Source organism: Corvus kubaryi, unplaced genomic scaffold (assembly GCF_017639235.1).
Source record: "Corvus kubaryi isolate FWS band 111438036 unplaced genomic scaffold, C.kubaryi_AGA036_p1.0 133, whole genome shotgun sequence".
In the NCBI taxonomy this organism is placed as follows: Eukaryota; Metazoa; Chordata; class Aves; order Passeriformes; family Corvidae; genus Corvus; species Corvus kubaryi.
Window position 1 is genome coordinate 3,729,119 of NW_024580667.1, and position 19,306 is coordinate 3,748,424.

The 19,306-nt window shown below is 42.7% G+C and overlaps 1 protein-coding gene across 1 annotated transcript; it reads right to left on the reverse strand.

The window, feature by feature from the left end:
* Positions 1–13,492: 13,492 nt before the first annotated feature.
* LOC121666750 lies at positions 13,493–17,911 on the reverse strand. Its single transcript, XM_042032688.1, has 3 exons — positions 17,774–17,911; positions 16,455–16,871; positions 13,493–16,283 (listed from the first exon to the last, which is right to left on the reverse strand). The coding sequence occupies exons 1-3, from the start codon at positions 17,909–17,911 to the stop codon at positions 16,221–16,223; spliced, it is 618 nt and encodes a 205-aa protein (XP_041888622.1). The 3' UTR covers positions 13,493–16,220.
* Between the last annotated feature and the right edge of the window lie 1,395 nt (positions 17,912–19,306).

Here is a 19,306-nt window from a genome sequence, read left to right on the forward strand (position 1 = left end):
AGTTTTGGGCATTTGGGAGGGTTTGGGAGGGTTGGGATTTTGGGAGGTTTGGGCACAGGGTTAGGGTCCAAGCCAAGTGGGCAGGCTGACCTCATTTTTGTCCACGTTTGTGCCCAGACCAGTGGGCTCAACCACTCTGTTACTCTTTTTGGGTTTGTTTTTTTTTTTTTATAGTGGGAAAAAAAAATTTTAGAAAGTTGTATTACCTTGTGTAAGAGGAGCAAGCAGAGCTGAGATCCAAGCTGGCACCATCCTTCTCCAGGCACCCACCCTTAGGGCTCCACTTGGGGATGCAGCAATGCCAGGCTTTGCCTCCATCTCCAGCCTCCAACTCTGCCATCGTGCCAGACCACAGCAGATGTTGCAGACGTGTTTTATTCACTGCCTTCTTTTTAGCACACGACACATTTTCTAAGGATTTTACTCATCTGGACTAGTACCATGTTTCTCCACTTTGTGACTCCACTCTTGTACTTAACAAAGATGGATTTTTTTAAGCTGAGGAGGAGCAGCTGCCTTCTGGTAACACCAGCCACATGCCAGACCATCCCCAGCACTCATTCCTCCTCACTACCAACCTGTCTCAAGTGTTTTGGAGTAGAATTTCCCACAACCCTCTCCTCTCTCCTACTCCTCACTTGATAACTAGGCTACCTCAGGGCAGTAGAGCCATAAGATACTCAAGTGGGAAGCAAGTTGTACATCTGCCCTGCATTTAGCTGGCAGAATGCAAGAGCAGGTGTTTGTCACAGCTCTTGTAATCTCATGGTTCACTCCCCAACAACCTGCCCACAGCCAGCAGACAATCTCTGAACAGCCCTCCCTAATAGTTATATAATGATTCTGCAAAATACTGAATTTTACCAAGTCCCCAGAATGTAATTTTCTGAATAAAAACTCAGTCTTAAAAAAAAAAAAGCAAGCTTAGGTATTTACTGCCAAAATCTGATTATCTTGTTTTCATGAGATTTTCACCACTATTGACAACTGAACTGGGCTGATTATCACACCTGGAAGCAGAGTCAACCCCGGACTCAGCCAATCATATCACCTTGAAGCATTTTCTTTTTCTTTCTGGATATTTTTCTTATAACACTAAAATCCCCCTTCCAACACCAACATCCCTGTTGTTGTAGTTGCTCCCAGAGCCTCCTTTTCCAGCTGGAGAGCTGATGTTTCCTGAAGCACAGCACTGTGCACACTCCAGCTCGCTCGTTAAAATTTACAGTTTCCTCTTCCGCTGCCCTGGGCCACTGCACAATATAAACAATAGCTGTGTCTTGAAAACCATCCAAAACAAATGGGTCTCACTGCCTGTGCTGCTCTCAGATCTGTAAAGAGAGCTTACTGTGTGCACAGTTGGTTTAATCCTGTGAATAGTCTGGAAAGTATGATATAATGCTCATTTCTTACCAATCAGTTCTTTGCTGGAGTCTTGCTAAAGAAAACTTACCCCCAGATTACTCTCTGTAGCCTACAGAATAGCTGAGCTATATTCCTAGAACTTGCTGATTTTTTTCCCCCACAGTAAAATTAATCATCTATAACAAGGAAAGATGTAAAAAAGAAAAAAAAAAAAGAAAAAAAAAAAAAAAAAGAAAAGCAAATAATCCCCCTCCATCATTATGAGGTGGCAATGCAGTGGTAATAAGCAGCTAGAGCTGGAGTCAATATTTGCCAATGCTCTGAACATTCAGAGGCGTGATGTGCACCTGGGATTTTCACTAATATTTCCTGGATCCTCAGATTTTTATTTTTGCCTCCAGCACAGTTTCCTGCTGTCTGAGTAAACTCCTCAGAGATGCTGCTTTTGCAATCTCCTGTGTTTTATAATTCAATGGCAGTTTATCACTCCTTTGAGTAATCCACAGTGGAATATACTGCAATCTTCTGCTACAGGGTTGTCAGGTGTGGAATCTTCCCTCCACCTCAGAGTAGCTGGGTTTGGTGACCTTGTCATGACAGAATCTCAGTTCAGAGTGGAGGGATTTAAGTAAGAGATTAATGCCCCCACAAAAGGGCAGACTGTAATTCAAAGGAGTTGACCTAAGAGGATAATCTGAAAAAACAAGTCAGCTCAGGTTAAAGATTTACATTTTTTTCCTCAAATCACTCTAGGTCGTATATAGCCAACAAGATTTATTTTGAGGTTGTCACCTGTTCTCTTTCTCATCTTTTTTTTCTGGATGAGATTCCTTTGTACAGGAAGCAGACTATGTAAGAAACCCTAAAGGCAAGGCTTTTTAATGTGTACTATCACATTTCTCTGTATTTCCACCACTCTAATCTATGAGGTTGCCTTGTTCTTCTATGAAACATTTTTATCTATCTTTGCATCAACAAAGCCTCCTAATTTCCTTAACAAATATCCATAGGTACCAAGGTAACCTATACAAGACATTGAACTTTGCTTCCCAAAAGAGTCCTCAAGGACTGATCTTCCCCAGTCTAAAAATTTCCAAGAATTTATTTGATCAGATAAAGGAAAATCCCATTGGGACTACTATATAACATCAAAATGCAAGGAATATGGGATTAATTATTCTGGTTATTATAACTGAGAAAGTTGAGTACCAGTCACAAGAGCAGCCTTTGAACTATGGAGTAATAACCCCAGTCAATCTGGATGATTCTCCTGTAATTACAAGGCTGTTATGTGCCTCTAGTATCTGCCTTATTCCCTCGTAAGTGTTACACATAACCTTCAGCACAAATAATAACTTCTTATGTGGTACCACATGAAGAAAAACAAAAAAAAGACAAATGACAGCTACTTTTTTGGTTGTCAAAAAGTTCAATTATCTGATCGAAGCAAATAGTGAGGCAAGTCAGATGTGAACTATTTTCAGTGGAAGTAAATTGAATTTTATCATTTCATCTCCATGTGTTTAAGTATTGGCCAAGAAGGCCGATGGCAGCTGGCCTGTACCAGCAATACGGTGGCCAGCAGGACCAGGGCAGTGATTGTCCCCCTGTACTGGGCACTGGGGAGGCCACACCTTGCATTCTGTGGCCAGTTCTGGGCCCCTCATTTCAGGAACAACATTGGGGGCCTGGAGCATGTCCAGAGAAGGGAACAGAGCTGGGAAAGGGTCTGGAGCACAAATCTGGTGAGGAGCGGTTGAAGAAACTGGGGGTGTTTAGCCTGGAGAAAAGGAGGATCAGGGGTGACCTTATTGCTCTCTCCAACGCCCTGACAGGAGGGTGTAGAAGAGATTGGTCTCTTCTTCCAGATAACAAGTGATAAGACAAGAGAAAATGGCCTCAAGTTGCACCAGGGGAGGTTTAGATTGGATATTAGGAAGAATTTCTTCACCCAAAGGGTTGTCAAGCACTGAAGCAGGTTCCCCAGGGAAGCGGTGGAGGCACCATCCCTGGAGGTATTTAAAAGATGTGCAGATGTGGCACTTAGGGACATAGTTTAGAGGTGGAATTGGCTGTACTGGGTTATCTGTTGGACTAGATGATCTTAAAGGTCACCTTTCTAACTGAAATGATTCTGTGATTGTATCGTTGTAAAATTTGTCGTCTAATATTTTATGCCACTGAGCTCAGACTAATGGGCCTGTAGTTGCTTAAGCCACTTTTTATCCTTCTGGCAGTGTACACATTGTGGTAGTACATTTACCATTTGCTACCCATATGGCCCAAGCTGTCAACTTGCTGGTTTCACCTGGAAACTTCTCCAGCTTCCATGCATAAAATGAATAAGGGTTAGGCCACTTCATCCAGGCTCATCAACCTCCGTGAGTTTTAACTTCACTTTGAGAAGAGCAAGTTTCATTTCCTTACACTCATTCCACCAATCTGTGGTTCCACCAAAAACATCTGCGCCCAAACTTACTGAAATGGAAACCATTTTCTTTCTGAAAGTTGAAGCATTCGTTTAAGTGTAGGACCATGACATCCTCCTGGGGAAAATGGCCCCATTTGTTTTTCCCTTAATTGGTTTCCAGAATCCCGGACACTGTTTGGCTATTCTGATACTTTGTGATCATTGAGATACAGTTTTCTTTGGAGATCACTACTTTCCTCTATTCCTGCAGGGTTTTCTTTTTCTACAGATCTTTCCTCAGTGATTATCCAACCATGGGCTTTCAACTTTTTTTTGCCCTTCCTTTGCATACAAGTTCCAATTTTTTTTTCATTTCTGTAAACAGGAGAACACAGTGGAGGTGTTTCTAAAGAGTTACTGCAAGGACTGGTCCCTGGACTCAGGGTTTTGTGTAGTTTTTTCAGTCTGGAATGAAAGAACACCTTGATCTTCAAAACATGCAGCTCAAGGGAAAGTAACATCATAGTAAAGAAAGGAAGAGGAAATAACCTGATAGAATTACTGTAGTCCTTAGATGTGTAAGCAGAATAAATGTGGGGATTTTATATTAAATTTATATTTGGCACTGATGAAACTGCTACTGAACCTAGTTGTGCTAGACAATATACTGGAAGTATATGAATGTAGGAAAATCTGGTAATTTCAATAATGATACAGGACTGTGAGTTTTTTCTTTTTTGTTACTGATTTAGGGTAGAGCCAAGCTGTGGAACATGCAGCTTCAGTATCTGAGAGGAATGCAAAAAGACAGCTCTGAGATTTTGGCATACCATGTCTGCTGGTGTCAACAGGCTATGACAGGGGAGGGGTTTGGGCATGGAATAATACTTTGCCTTTCTTCTTTCTACCTTGCCCAGCTTTCTCAAGTCTTTATGCACATTTGCCTCTGTCCTTCCCTGCAAAGCAAGAATTCTGTTTGGCTGAGCCCAGCCATTTGTGAGATGCTGTCTCCTGTGTGTCCACCTCACTCTCTGCAGTGGTCTCCCTTTCCAGAGGAGAATCATTTCCTGTCTGGTCTCCAAAGGATCTCTGCCCTGTCGCTGTTTTACCCAGAACCGGCGAGAAATGACACAATCCAAATTCAAGGAGAAAAGGAATTGTTTTATTATTTACAAGCTAGGTTATATATCTTTGTACGTGAGAGAGCATGATATGATTGGTTGCTTGACCAGCCACCCCCTACAGGGATTGGCTGAGGTTCTCTAACACCCATTCAAAATATTTTTTCCAGAGTACCAAAACAAGGCTGGAAAACAAACCCAGGTGCAGAGATAGAGAATTAGTTTACAAAACCGTCTTTCACTGTTTCTCAGCTAAAGCATGAGAAAGAAAAACTTCACAAAATGCTTCAGCAGCTGGAAAATTGCTCTGCTCCTGCCTTTTAGCATCCACACTGCCCATCCAGGTAGATGCCTCTGCTGACCAGAACATATCTCACTTGATGCTACTGCAGCCGGGTGCATGGAGGGATATTTCACCATCCTGCACTCTTTACAAGCTTTAGAAGTTCAGATTTTCATTCTTTCAAAAAAAAGAAAACAGTAAGTGTCAGTTGCTAGTAACAATCTTTTAAAAGGCAGAGGTCCTCCAAGGATTCTGTGTGCACCAGGAGTTTTAGTGTTCGGAGATGCAATGAGGCAGCTCCATTGATCATCACATAACCCATTAAATCATTTATTGTTGAAGTCTCTCTACAAAATCCCTTTTAAAAAACAGAGAATATTTTGTATTATTTATTACAAAATCCTCTTTTGCCAACAGCAAGACTCGCTTCATACAGAACTTCAATAATGGTAAACTAACTGATTTACTGCAAAGTAACTGATTTACTGGAATACCTCTTACATTTTTAATAGCTCTGTCTGTATGCCTGCTGTTATTTGCACCCTGCAAAATTGGCATATGAAAAAAAGGACAGATGTTCTGAAAGTTGAAAAAGAGCGCCATAGTTTTAATGAACAGCTACCTGTCTGAGACCTCTGCTGGGAAAAAAAATTCCATTTCTAGGTGGCTTCTGAAGAATAGGATTTAAACATGTTAGAATGTATTTTAGACACCACTGATGTCCCTTTTGAAAGGCAGAACCCTGACTGAGGATAAAGAGGGATCTTCTCCAACAGAATATGGATTTATGAAGACTCGGAGATTAATTTTGTTCTACCAAAGATCAACTCTGAGAATCCATTTTGGACAACACATTTTGGTTTTGTGCTCTAATGCACCAACAGGAGTAGTCAATTTTCTCTTCATAAAGTGGACACTTATTTCAGTGGGCTGCAATAAGAACATACTTATTCTGTTCACACCAGAGAACTGCTGACCATCTTAATTTCCAGAATTACAGAATAAATTAAGTTGGAAAAACCTCTGAGATCATCATCAAGTCCAACCTAATTTAAAGTAACTACCAAACAGCAGAAGTTTAAATTTAAATAGGTGTATAGAAGAAAGTAAAGTGTCAATACTATATGGTACAAAGGTGCAGCAGGTCAAATTCAACCTAAGTGCCTCTCCTCTGACCCTCCTAGCTCAGTACAAATTTGGCTTGATGTACTGAAAGTGATGGGAATCAGCTGCAGACTGGTTGCAGGGATTACTGTTTATTCATGGCTCACACAATCTGCACAGAGAAATTGAAGCAGTTAATGCTACCTGGTTCCTTGAAATTCAAAGCATTAAAATTCCAAATGTGGCAGATTTTGAAAGTGTCCAGCAAGAATAAACAACTGATTGTTCCTACTGAGAGCTGGAACCATAGTGAGCAATACATGAAGGACAAGCACAACCCAGCCTGATTTAAAGGGTCACACAATTGAATTGGGTGGGGTTTTCCCCTCTCTTAATCCCCTGCAAAGCTTATAGGCAATGCTGCTTTAGGTACCTAAGAGTTTTGGACATAAAGCCCCATGAAAACAGTATCTCCTTAAACTGTTTTGTCTCAGCTGCATATAAACCCTCTTTCTAACCCCATTCAGTTCCATGCATGACACATGGATTTCAATTCAAGCAGCTTAATCTCATTTCAGAAAGTAAGTCTAGGCAAGCATGGCAGAGAGCTGTCAGAAGTGTGGATACTTCTCTTTGCATTTTGATATAAGCCTGTTCTTGTGACATGTAATTGCACGTGAAGATTTTGCATCACAGGGATGTGCTCTACCATGCTGCTGATGCAAAGAAGGTTTGTTGAAGCAGGTTTCATGTTACCCAATAATCTACATGAGGAATTACATCCCACTCTTGTATCTGCCCAGGCTGTCAAACTAATCAGTAGGGAAGGAAAATGAAGGGGAAGACATGAGGGCACTAGTTTATTCACTATCTGACTTAGAACTCAGAGTTAAAAGCTTGTAAGTGATGTTGAATAGGATCCCTTCCTGCAAGAGGTAAGACCAGAGTTTTAGACAACAAGGAAGACATGCATGGTTATAGACAGACAGGCAGACATTTTTTGCAAGAAGAGTGGTGAAATAGTGGAACTGGTTGCCCAAAAAGGTGGCAAATGCCCCATCCCTGGAAACATTCAAGGCTGTGTTGGACAGGGCTCCAAGCAACCTGATTTAGTTGAAGAGGCCCCTGCTCATTGGAAGGGGGTTGGACTACATGGCCTTTAAAGGTGCCTTCCAACCCAGCCATTCTATGAGTCCATGATTCTATGAAAGCACAAGGAAAAAGGCAGTGAATACCAGTCAGTCTGCCAGCAGAACATCCACAGATGAGCCACCTCAACTTTTCATTTAGCTCACAAAACGAAAGCAAAATCCTTTCCCTACCAGTACTCTGTGGGAGTAATCACATATGAAAATGGGAATCAGCCCTCAATGCTTCCCACCAGCTTTCAAAAGAAATCAACTTAATGTGGCTAACAAGTCACACTTAGATATGAATGAATTGCAGCCAAATGCAAACCTGACAGTTCAATTATAAAATATGTCAAGGCCTTCCAGGAGTGATTAGCCCCCTAGCATTGAATAAGGTTACCAGAGGCGTGACTGACTAATTGGCAATGCAGCATTAATTTTTAAATGACAAACAGCATCTTACTGATGTGGGTTGCTAAAAGGACAAACTATAGCACTTGGTAACTGGTGGCACATGTGTCTAAAGGGCTCATCTCTACCTTGAGAAACAAACAACATCTAAGGGGTTGGATAGCTGCCTGGCAAAGATGACAACCTACAAAGTTATTAGTGCTAAAGCCTCCTTTTTGTCCCTAGATGAAGGACTACTGGCTGGCAACATGGTTAAGACACTTTTAATTAGCAAAAAAATATATACATTGATTTTTATGGAAAATAGTATTTCCAGATGCTGTAGAGACATTTTATTGGGGAAGCTGAATCAGGGAAATTAGTGACCGATGTGGCTGCTGTGGAAATGTGGTAACTGTTTCCAAACATCGTGAAAAATAAGGTGCTGGAAGTACTCAGCAAGGATTTCTGAAGAGAAAATCATGACTGACCAAGCTGATATCCTTGAACAGCTCCATGGATAAAGGGAGAGCTTTGGGTATTGGGTATCTTGAGTTGAGTAAGGCTTTCAACATTGCTTGCTGTTAACGTCCCCCTTTCCAAACTGATTAACTGTGGACTAGGGAAGTGGACAAAGAGGTGGACTGAGAACTGGCCAAACTGCCAGGTTCAAAGGGTTATAATCAGTGGCATGAAGTCAGCTGGAGTTGAGTCACTAGTGGTGTGCCCCAGGGATCTACAACTGTAGAACTGGGCCAGTACTGTTTATCATCCTCATTAATGATCCAGATGATGGGAGTGTTCCCTCAGCAAGTCTGCAAACGCATCAGCGGGTGCTGAACAACTGATTGTGCCTTGCTTGCTTGGCTTTTTCTTAAATTTTATTTCTCTCTTTATTAGCTCCCTTTTCATTACAATTATTATTAGTGATATTATATTTTATTGTATTTCAATTATTGAACTGTTCTTATCTCAAGCCAAAGGTTTTGTCTTTTTCTGATTCCTCTTCCCATCCCACTGTGGGAGATGCTCAAGCCACAGAAAGAACTTGTTGTTGTAGTACACCCAAGAACAGACAAGTATATGTATTTTGCAATGATAAAACATGTATTAATACATGTTATTCATCAGTGTACATATATTTCTGCGTGAGAGTGGTGGTAACTGAATTTCTCCATTCAGCTGGACAGACACACATCAATTAATTCATGTTCCTGTAGCACCACAGGAATTATTCTCATATTTTATATTTTTAAAAAATTTAAATTTGGAGTGCTCATTAGCTCATTTAAAGTACTTGTTTTATACAGTCATGACTGCAAATATTCATTCTTGTCAACCTAAGTTTCAGAAAGTGTAACCCTTTAATACTTTGAAATAAGTGCCCTGTAAACTAGAACTGAACTTGCAGTGACTGCTGGAATAAAGTTCTTTGCAAAATCTTATTTGCCTTGTTGCTGTTCATGGGCATGGAGCAGATGGATTAAGTTTATTTATTATAAGTAGCACATAGAAATTTTTCTGGTCTGCTTTCTGGGTTGCCTTCTTTTAAGTTGTGATGTACACACAACTAGTGTTTGTAGTTAAAAATTGGAGTAAATACATACTCAGAGCTGATTTTATAACAAAATTGCAGGGTAGAGTTAAGGCTATTTATACGGCACATGGATCAGACACATTAGGACATGTTAATTTTTCTTAAGCATTTTCTAAATTCTTCATTTACAAATCAGAATATTTCTTTTGGGATTGACCACAACACTATTAAGGCATTGAATTGTATTTTTAAATTAAAACCCTGTTGATATAATTTGTTATCATAAGATAAATATAGATAAAGATATAGATGTAGATATAGATATAGATTATTAGGTATAGATTATTAGATATAGATTATTAGATATAGATATAGATATAGATATAGATATAGATATAGATATAGATATAGATATAAAACAGTTCTTACAAATTACTTTATAGGTTTGTCTCCCAATTCTCTGAAGAAAAGGAAGTTTATAAATACCTTTTGAAAGTGGAATTTAGATATTACACTTTGATAAGTTACAGCCAGGCTCAGAACCAGATTTAGTCAAAAGATGAAGATTGTATGTATTCAAACCAAAGACTGACTTGAATAGATATAAACTTTTTTTTTTCCTGTTTCTCAGAATATTTTGTTCCATGGTCTGGCCTTTCTAATGTAAATTATTTCAATCAACATATGCTGGAAAGAGCAAACATATATAGTGGAACCTGCAATAAGACTTCAGGGTGTAAAGGTGTGATCCCAAGCTCCCAAGTCACTTCAGCAGGACTTCATGCATTATGGAGAATGTATGGTATTATTACATATGCTGAGACTTTTGACTATCGCATAAAACAAAACAGAAAAGAAAAAAAAAAGAAATTTAAGTATTAATAAGAATCCCATTTACTACAGTGTCAAAGACATATGAGGAATAAAAATTGAAATACCTGGAAAAAATATGTTAAAACACTGTGACTGAAAAGAACAAAACAAAACATAGCAAAGCAAAAAAGGAAATAAATAATGGATGAATTAGTGGTTCCTCTTGCATTGTTAAAAACACAATAGAGGATCAAATTACATTAAAAGAGAACCTAACATAAAAACTTCTTTTTGGAAGAAGAAGTGTCAACATTCTCAGAATCCGTCTTTAATTCAGCAAAAACATAAAAAGGAAAAAAAAACCAACAAAAATTGATTTGGATGTCTGCTTTTTTCCTTTTGGGTTGACTTTTTATCAAGCTAATAAGCTTACAGACCTAAAAAAATTATCCTTATTCACCTCGGTGTTGAAATAGGTGTGTAAACGCTGTATAAACAGAAAGTTAAGCAAATACATAGAAAATCTTTGCAAAAAAATTGGAATTATATAAAAGCTATTCATCCTGCATGCAGTCCCATGGTAATATTAACATTTTTCAGTATGTCTGGTGATTTCCAGAGTGACATCTGCTCAGACAGTGACTGATCTCCCTCATCCCTCTGCTTTCACTTTATTTTATTCTCATAGCAGAGTCGAGGGGTCTGTTACTGCTTTTATTAAGGTCTCTGGGAGTTTTGCCATCTCCTCAGGCCTCACTTTGATAAGAAAAAATTGGGCTCATGCTGCTGAAATCCAAACCATAAGCAATTTCCAATGTGATCTTTTCCACACAGTAATTTCTCTACCTGGGCACAAGAACAAATGTAGGAACATATAATCCAGTCTCTGTTCTCGCTGGTGAATACTTGTGTGACAAATCCTATTAAAAACTATTGACACACCTAAACCAGAACTTCTTCTCATCACCATTATTTCTGTGACAGGGAGGTTTATTGGTCAGACTGACAATTGGAGTGAATATTAGACCTTATTGTCCTTCTGGAAATGAGCAAGGTCTGGGAAGGGGCAGCACTTCAGCCTTTCCTCGTGCCAGCCTGTCAGATGCAGCCACCCTCTGCTGTGCTCTGGAATGATTTTCTGCTGCTACTTAGCACACCAGAGTTGAGGCTTTTTTCCTGCTCTGGTTCCTCTTTGCTTCTGAGGGTAGGATTCAGCTGCATAAGTGCATCCGAGATTGTATTTGTTGTTTGCATACCCCATCTGTCCATTAGCTGTATCTCCAGAAGGGATGGCTTGGAAGAAGCCCTGTAGCATGTCTCCCAGCCCTCTGCAAACATCTGCAAACATGAGGGTGTCCGAAGTGACCTTACATGTTTATATTTAGGCAAACAAACTCTGCTGTGTTTGACAAACTTGCTTTTCACTTTACAGGTCGCCCTTCCCAACCTCCAAGAATGACCTTGCACATGGAAATTCACCAAGACTCTTTGGTTTTCAGCTGGCTCAGGTGGAGCTGTCTGGAAGATTATGGTCACATGCAGTCTGTGGCTTAGAGAGTAGAGATTAGGATGCACAACAGGAATGGGAATCTGATAATAGGAGCTTGTGCGGAATATGGGCTGGGGCACAGTGATCCCCAGTCCCTTTCCTTCTTGGGGAGGCAAAACTGCTGGGTGCTGAATATTTGAAACCTGAGGGTATAACAGAAGCTAATGTTAGTTAGAAGCAAGGGATTGCTTCTCATTTGTCCTGAGATCAAATGGTTGGATATGGCTAGATCACCAGCAAACACAAATTATTTAATTAAAGAAAAAGAAAGAAATTAACCCCTTGCAACCACAGCAGCTGTGATATCAGGCTGGAAGCTCTTTGGCTGTTTTCATTCTCTCAAGTTTGATCTGCTGTTGAGTTCTGCATCTAAAAGAAAGGTAGAAGGATGTACCAGATCGGATCCATGTAAACACGAATATTTGAAGGGAAAAAGTGGTTCCTGTGGTAGGCAGTGTTGACTGTAAAACCCTCTGTGTCACCAGCGGACCTGTACATCCTTACAGAGCACCAACATCTACATTTTCATGGGGTGTAGATTAACACTCAGGTTTCCTCCATGAACTTGGGAGCTTCTTGCTGACTGATCTCCTTAACTCAGCTGCTGAAACTCTCCAGAAGAGCCACACAGGCAGGGGACTGGGAAACAGCAGAAATAAGTGCATTATCCAGCTGGAGTGGAGGAAGGTGGTCTGCTACGAAGGTGGGTAGGCAAAAAACTAGTCTTGCTTTCATGGGAGAAAGCACACTCCCCTTTAAACATCTTGCCATCTTGAGTGGGGATGTGCAGAACAACACTGAAAGAAGTATTTTTGTGACAGATAAACTAAATCTGTTGAATTGTTACATGGAAGAATTTGTAATTACTAACATCAAATACAAACACAAAGCATATTTACTATCAAAAAGAACAAAGTTATGTCTTTGCAATGTTAACGAAAAGATAAGTTTTATAAGCAGTTTTCATACGTCATTGTGAAGGCCAAAAATGGAGAAAAATATTTCAGCTTACATAACAAGCAATGGCCATTACTGGCTCTGTGAAAGACAATGATGGACAGAGTCATGTGCCCCGAGGTGGGCCTTTATATAGGCTTTCCCTTCACAGCTGCTCAGGGGGTTCTTTCCTCTGCTTTGTCAGGAGTCGGCTTAATCCAAAACCTTAATGCATCCCTTTAACCAGAGCAGCTGGCAGAGCTCATGAGAGGCTTCCAGGGCTTACCAGGAGTCCATGATTCCTCTATCTCTCCCCATCCTGAAGTACTGCCACCCTGACTTTCCTCAGGGGATTTCTGGGAGCCCTCCAAAACACCAGAAGCAGCTACCTGAGGATCTAGAAGGTCTCAAAGCACACCCAGAATCTGCTGTGTCTGTTGCCTGTCTCATTTTCACACTGTTCAATTCAGTCCTGCGCTTCAACCACCCCTCTAAATCTTGGAGTTCCCCATTTCTGAGCATGAGGTGGGGATCTGGCATTTGATGGAGATGCACTCAGACTAAACATGGAGCTTGTAGAAGGATAAAGCAGAAGGACTTGGTTCCACATGGAGTAATTTGCAATCCCAGTAGCAGGGACAGGCAAAGGAAGAAGCATCACCTCTGCTTTACAGATGTCCAGCTGCAGCATAACTGAAATAACTGATCTGAAGGCTTAGAGAGGATAGGAAAAGGGTAGGATTGGAAAGGAACAGGAATCCAGTGAAGAACAGCTCGAAAACATGCTATGCCAGTCAGTCTGAAATTTATTTCATTGATCTAATGTATTTTTTCTTTTTTCTGTATTCAGACAAGATTGCTAAGGCAAGACAAGATTAGCATATAACCTTCACATATATATTTACACAATATATCTTATGTGTATAGAAGCATATTAAAAGCTACTATTGGACTTCAGAAATATCTTCCACACATCTCTCAATTTTCATTATGCAGTTTCCACCTTTATAATCCTGTCACCCTTGTTTCATCTCTGCTTTCAGAAATCAGAATTGGGTGGCTTGGTAAATGAGGGGAGAACAGTGGATATCGTCTGTCTAGATTTCAGTGAGGTTTTTGACACTGCTCAGCCAGAGAGAAAAAGGCTCAGAAGGGATCTCACTGATGTGCACAGATATCAGGGAGGGTGCTAAGAGGACAGAGCCAGGCTCTTGTCAATGATGCTCAACAACAGGGTGAGAGACAGTGGCCACAAACTAAAACACGTGAGGTTCTCTAAATATCAGAAGACGTTTTTTCACTGTAGAGGTGACTTGGAACTGGCACAGGTTGGCCAAGGAGCTGGTGGAGTCTCCATCCTTAGAGGTAATTTTAAAAAATACCTGGACATGGTTCTGGACAACATGTTCTAAGTGCCTTGCTTGAGCAGGGGGGCTGGACCACCAGGTCCCTTCTAACCACAACCATTCTGTGATAAATTATTTGAGCCTAAACTTTGATTGAGAATTTTTTATAAATCACCTTTTTCAATTGGAGATCTCCATTTCACAGCTCTTATAAAACAAAAAATTTAAAATGTGGACTTTGGGAGTTTTTACAGCTTGTCATGCTTCTATTCAATAATTCCTACTAATTTCCTCTAAAAAGGTACTTGAAAATTAAGTGACCCATAATTTTCAGATTACCAGTCCTTGAAAACTTTCAGGATATCAGTTTTCTTTCTCTATACTGCACAAGGAAAAAAAAAATCTCAAAACCTCCTCTGGGATAAAACAAATAATTTCCTTCCCACTCCCTATTATTGAGTCCCCAAGTGAAATAGTGGCACCAACAGAATCAACAGAAGATTACCACTCACAATTTCCTTTAGGCAAGGCAATATCCTTATGGATTTTATTATGCTCTCCATTTTAAGTATAAAGAATTTGTTTCTACACTGACAGAATCTTTCAAAGCAGTGAGCTTTCTGAAGTTCAGTCTCTGTGAAGTTACTAACATTTTTAATTAATGACATGAAGGCACTCAAATCTCCTTTGTATAATACAGTGAATTTAAATAAGTTAAAACAACAAAAAACTTCCAATCTTTCTAATAATTTTTAATTCTCTGATTCCTAAGGATTATTAGCAGACAGTCTGCCTTGTATGATAAAAACTGTGTGATTTTATATCCACCAAGCCTGCACTGTTAGGTGGGGCGCAATTTCACCTGTCTTCATTGCCAGTGTGAGGAGATCTACTGGATGTTACTTCATATATTTTGAATAGGGATGCCAAGTAAAATCCAGTGTACTCTTGAAAAGTTAGCATTCTGTCTTCATGCTGAATTTTCTGATGCTGGGAGATTCAAATTAGATTTTTCAAGCTATTTTAACTTTATTTGACATGTAATACATAATACAGATGAGCAAAATAGCACAGTGTTAGTTATCTCATCACAAGGATTGACAGGACCACAAAGCATATTAGCTAAGGGGTGTTTATCTCCCCACCTTTACTCATTGGGAAAGGATTGGCAGGGTGGCAACCGCACTTAATGTTGGGTTCAGAGACCATGAATCAAGGAAAAAGATTTGCCTAATGTGGCCTCTGGCTTAGTGATTTAAAATAAAGGCACTGCAACAGGCAAAGATGCCCTACAAGTAAAAGGGTAACAGACTGATGCAACATACCCCCTGTCCTTATATCAAACACATTGTGTTTAAACTGCCTGTTTAAAAAATGCTTGTAGTGCAAAGTGAGTATTCAGAGTCAGCACTGGATGTGTAAAAAGAGGCCCTGCAAGGTGACTGGACACAATTTTTCAAGGGAAGAAGCTGGAAAGGTGCTGTCAGTAATTATATTTGAACAATAAAAAACTGTCTGAATATTTTTAAAGCCTTACAGGTACAGGCTTTGGTGGCCCATATGGTCTTCTGCCCCAAAACACTACTGCCTATTCTGAAATAAAGGTCTATACTCAGCCCTCCAGCTGAAGAATAAGTTGGGTGCTGGGTGTGCAATCCAGTTCTTCTGTCAATATACAGAAAACAGAACATCTCACTGAAGGAACCATGTGAGAGGTAGGAACCAGAAAGCACCTGTGACAGCATGCAGAGCAACCCCCTGCACCTCTGCAGGCACTGTTCAGAGCTGGGCCCAGGAGGACAAGAGTTCAAGAGTCTCTGGTATTCAAAACTGGACAGTGAGAAGAGATACAGCCCTGTCAGCCTGAATTTAGTGCCAGAGAAGGTCATGGAGCAGCTCAAGAGCCATCATGTGGCACTTACAGGACAGCCAGGGCATCAGGCCCAGCCAGGATGGGTTTGTGGAAGACAGGTCCTGCCTGACCAATCTGATCTCCACTAAGGTGACCCACTTTGTGGTTCAGGAGACAAGGAGCACTATCCCCCAACGCTCTCTTGCTCAAACAGGATTTATTAAAACAAACAAAAAATTTTATGAATATATTTACAAAGGGTTCCACACTTCCTAGCAGGGGGAGCATCACAACTGGGACCATTTGCAGGGGCTGCACAGGAAGTGGGGATTTGAACTCTTGTTTGCCTCCTCAGCCAGGACGGGAGGTAGCGCAGCACATTTTCTAGTCACTGCTCCCCACGGCCACAGGGGTGTCTCGCCAGCAGATCCTCCACAGTGCCCAGCTCTAGTGGAAAAAGTGCACAGTGAGCGGCCTCAGGGGCAGAAGCAGCAGAAAGTGAATCATGTCCTTGCAGGCATTCAGGAATTTGTAGGCACTGCCAGCTCTCATGGCTGGATGCAGCCCTCAGAGTGTTATTCTTGGGAAGTGCTTGGCAAATGCACCAGAGGTCCCTACCTTATTCGGGGGCTTCTCTGTAGTGTCATAAGAGTCAGGATCATCCTTCCAGTCCTTCTCCTCCTCCTCTACCTGCTCCTGGGCACTGGTGGAGGTTTCCCACTGGCTGCCATCATCACAGTCAGAGCTTCTCTGCCTGGGCAGCCAGTAGATCCCAAAGAGCACGAGGAGGATTTCAGCACTGACCCAGAACCACCACTCCTGGCAAGCCAAGAGGAGCATTCTTCCTGGGGTGAGTCCAGACTGCTTCTGCATCCTCTGCTCCATCATCAGCTGCCTGGTCATCTCCAGGATGCGCTCCTTCTCATGCTGCCTCAGGAGCTCTTCTGTGACCTTCACTGACGGAAGATCCATCCTCACTGTGTATTGGAGGATGCCCAGCACCACCAGGATTTTGGTGATCTTTCCAGCTCTGGCCTGGAGGAGGAGGAGGGAGAAAGCAGCTCAGCAGAGCTAGGTGGTGGGGAGATGGTACCTGGGGCAGCAGGGGAAACTGCTGAAACGTGAGCCCAGGGACAGGGGCAGCCATCCCCACAGCCCTCAGGGCACCTGCCCCAAGGGTGGAACCTGCCCTGCCCAAGACACTCCCCACAGCCCCTGCACCCTCTCCCCAGCCTTAGAAGCACCCTGGGTGCTGGTGCTTCTTGTCTGTCCCTCAGTTCAGCCTTCCCCCAGCCTGCCCCACTCACTGCTGCCTCAAGCCACACTGCAGCAGTGATGCTGCCACACGGGGCATCTGGGGACATGTTCCCCCTCAGGTCAAAGGCACCAGAGGCCCACAGTGACACCCCGCCCAGCCAGACTGGGCTTTGGAAAGAAACCGGGTGGAATTTAGATGGAACCAGAGTTTATGACCTTTGGAAGAAGGGGCAGCCACTCAGGAGGACTGCACAGCTTTCATGGGGTTGTGGAGGGAGAAAATCAGAAGGGCCAAAGCCCAAATAGAACTTAATCTGGTTATATATTAACTGCCATATAAGAGAATAAAAATGTTTCTCTAAGTTCATTAGCAACAAAAAGGAGGGCTAAGAAGAATCTCCATCCTTTAATGGATGGGAGTGAAATAAAGTGAGAGAGAATGAGGAGGAGACTGAGGTATTTAATGCCTTCTTTGCCTCAGTCTTTAGAGTAAGGCCAGTTGTTGTCCGTATACCCAGGGCCCTGAACTGGAAAACAGAGATGAGGAGCAGGCAGGAAACAACACCTGGGCAGAGGCACCCAAGCAGGATGCAGGCACTGTTAAACTCACTGTTCACACAGACTAATCAAGAGTTATTCCCAGCTGCCCAGTCACTTGAGTGATTTACAGTGTTTCTCACCAGGCAAGTCATCTGGCTGCGCTGTTCCTCATGCTGCGTCAGGACCTCTGCCGTGGTCTGCGCTGACTGAGCATCTGCCCTCAGGGTGTGCTGGAGGATGGCCAGCACCAGCAGGATTTTGGTGATCCTTCCTGCCATGGCCTGGATGAGGAGGGAGAGAAGGGGCTCAGTGGAGCTGGGTAGCAGGGAGATGGTGGCTGGGGCAGCGGGGTAGGAAATGCAGGGCCCAGGCACAGGGCACATCCCCACAGCCCTGAGAGCACTGGCCCCGAGGGCAACACCTGCCCTGCCCGAGGTGCTCTCCACAGCCCGCACCCTCTCCCCAGCCTCAGAAGCTCCTCCAGGTGCTGGTGCTCCTGGCCTGGCCCCCGCTCAGCCCAGCCTTGCCCCGCCTGCCGCACTCAGCGCTGGCTGGAGCCGCACTGCAGCGGCGGCACCGCAACGTGCGCGGTGTGGGGACGTGTCCCCTCCGATGTCACAGACACCAGGGCTCCATGGCCGCACCCCGCCCAGCCAGCCGGGGCACTGGATGGAACTCAGGTGGAACTCTCCTGGAACACACATGGAACTCCCATGAAACCAGAGAGTTTAGCACCTTTGGAAGAAGGGGTAGGAGGCCTACACAGCTTTTGAGGGGTTATGAAGGAAGAAAGTCAGAAAGGCCAAAGCCTGACTGGAAGTTAATTCACACGGTGCTGTAAAAGACAACAAAAAATGTTTTCATAAGTACATTAGCAATGAAAGGAGGCTCAGGACAATCTCTAGCCTTTACTGGATTGGGGGGTAACACAGAGACAAAGGAGAGGAAGAAGCTGAGGTACTTCATGTAAGGCCTGTTTGACAGACATGAGCTCCTCCCATGACAAGATGACCAGGGAGAGGCTGTGGCTCTTGTTTCACAGAAGTTTAGTAAAGGCTTTGATGCTGTTTCTCACAGCATTCTTCTGGAGAAAGTGGCTGCTCATGGCTTGGACATGGTGCTCTTTGGGTACAGAACTGGCTGTGGGGCTGGGCCCAGAGAGTGATGGGGAATGGAGTTACACTCAGCTGCCAGCCAGTCGTGGGTGGGGTTCCTCAGGTCTCAGTATTTGGGCCAGTTCTGTTTAATACCTTTTTCAACAATCTGGAAAAGGGGGTCAGGGATAGATCTCAGTCAGTTTGCAGACGACACCAAGCTGGGCAGGAATGTTGGTCTGCTTCTGGAAGGTTCTGCAGAGAGATCTGGATAGGCTGGATTGATGGGTTGAGGCCAAAGGTATGAGCTCAATAAGACCAAGTGCCAGGTCCTACACTTGGGTCACAGCAACTTTAGGCAAAGCTCCAGGCTTGGGGCAGAGTGGCTGGAAAGCGGCCTGGTAGAAAAGGAGCTGGGGGTGTTGGTCGATAGGAGCTGAATAAGAGCCAGTGTGTGCCCAGGTGTGCAAAAAACCAATGGCATCCCGGCTTATATCAGGAATAGGGGGGCCAGCAGGACTTGGGAAGCACATCGAGACCCCTTGCAATCACTTTATTTAAGGCAGGAGACACTCTGTA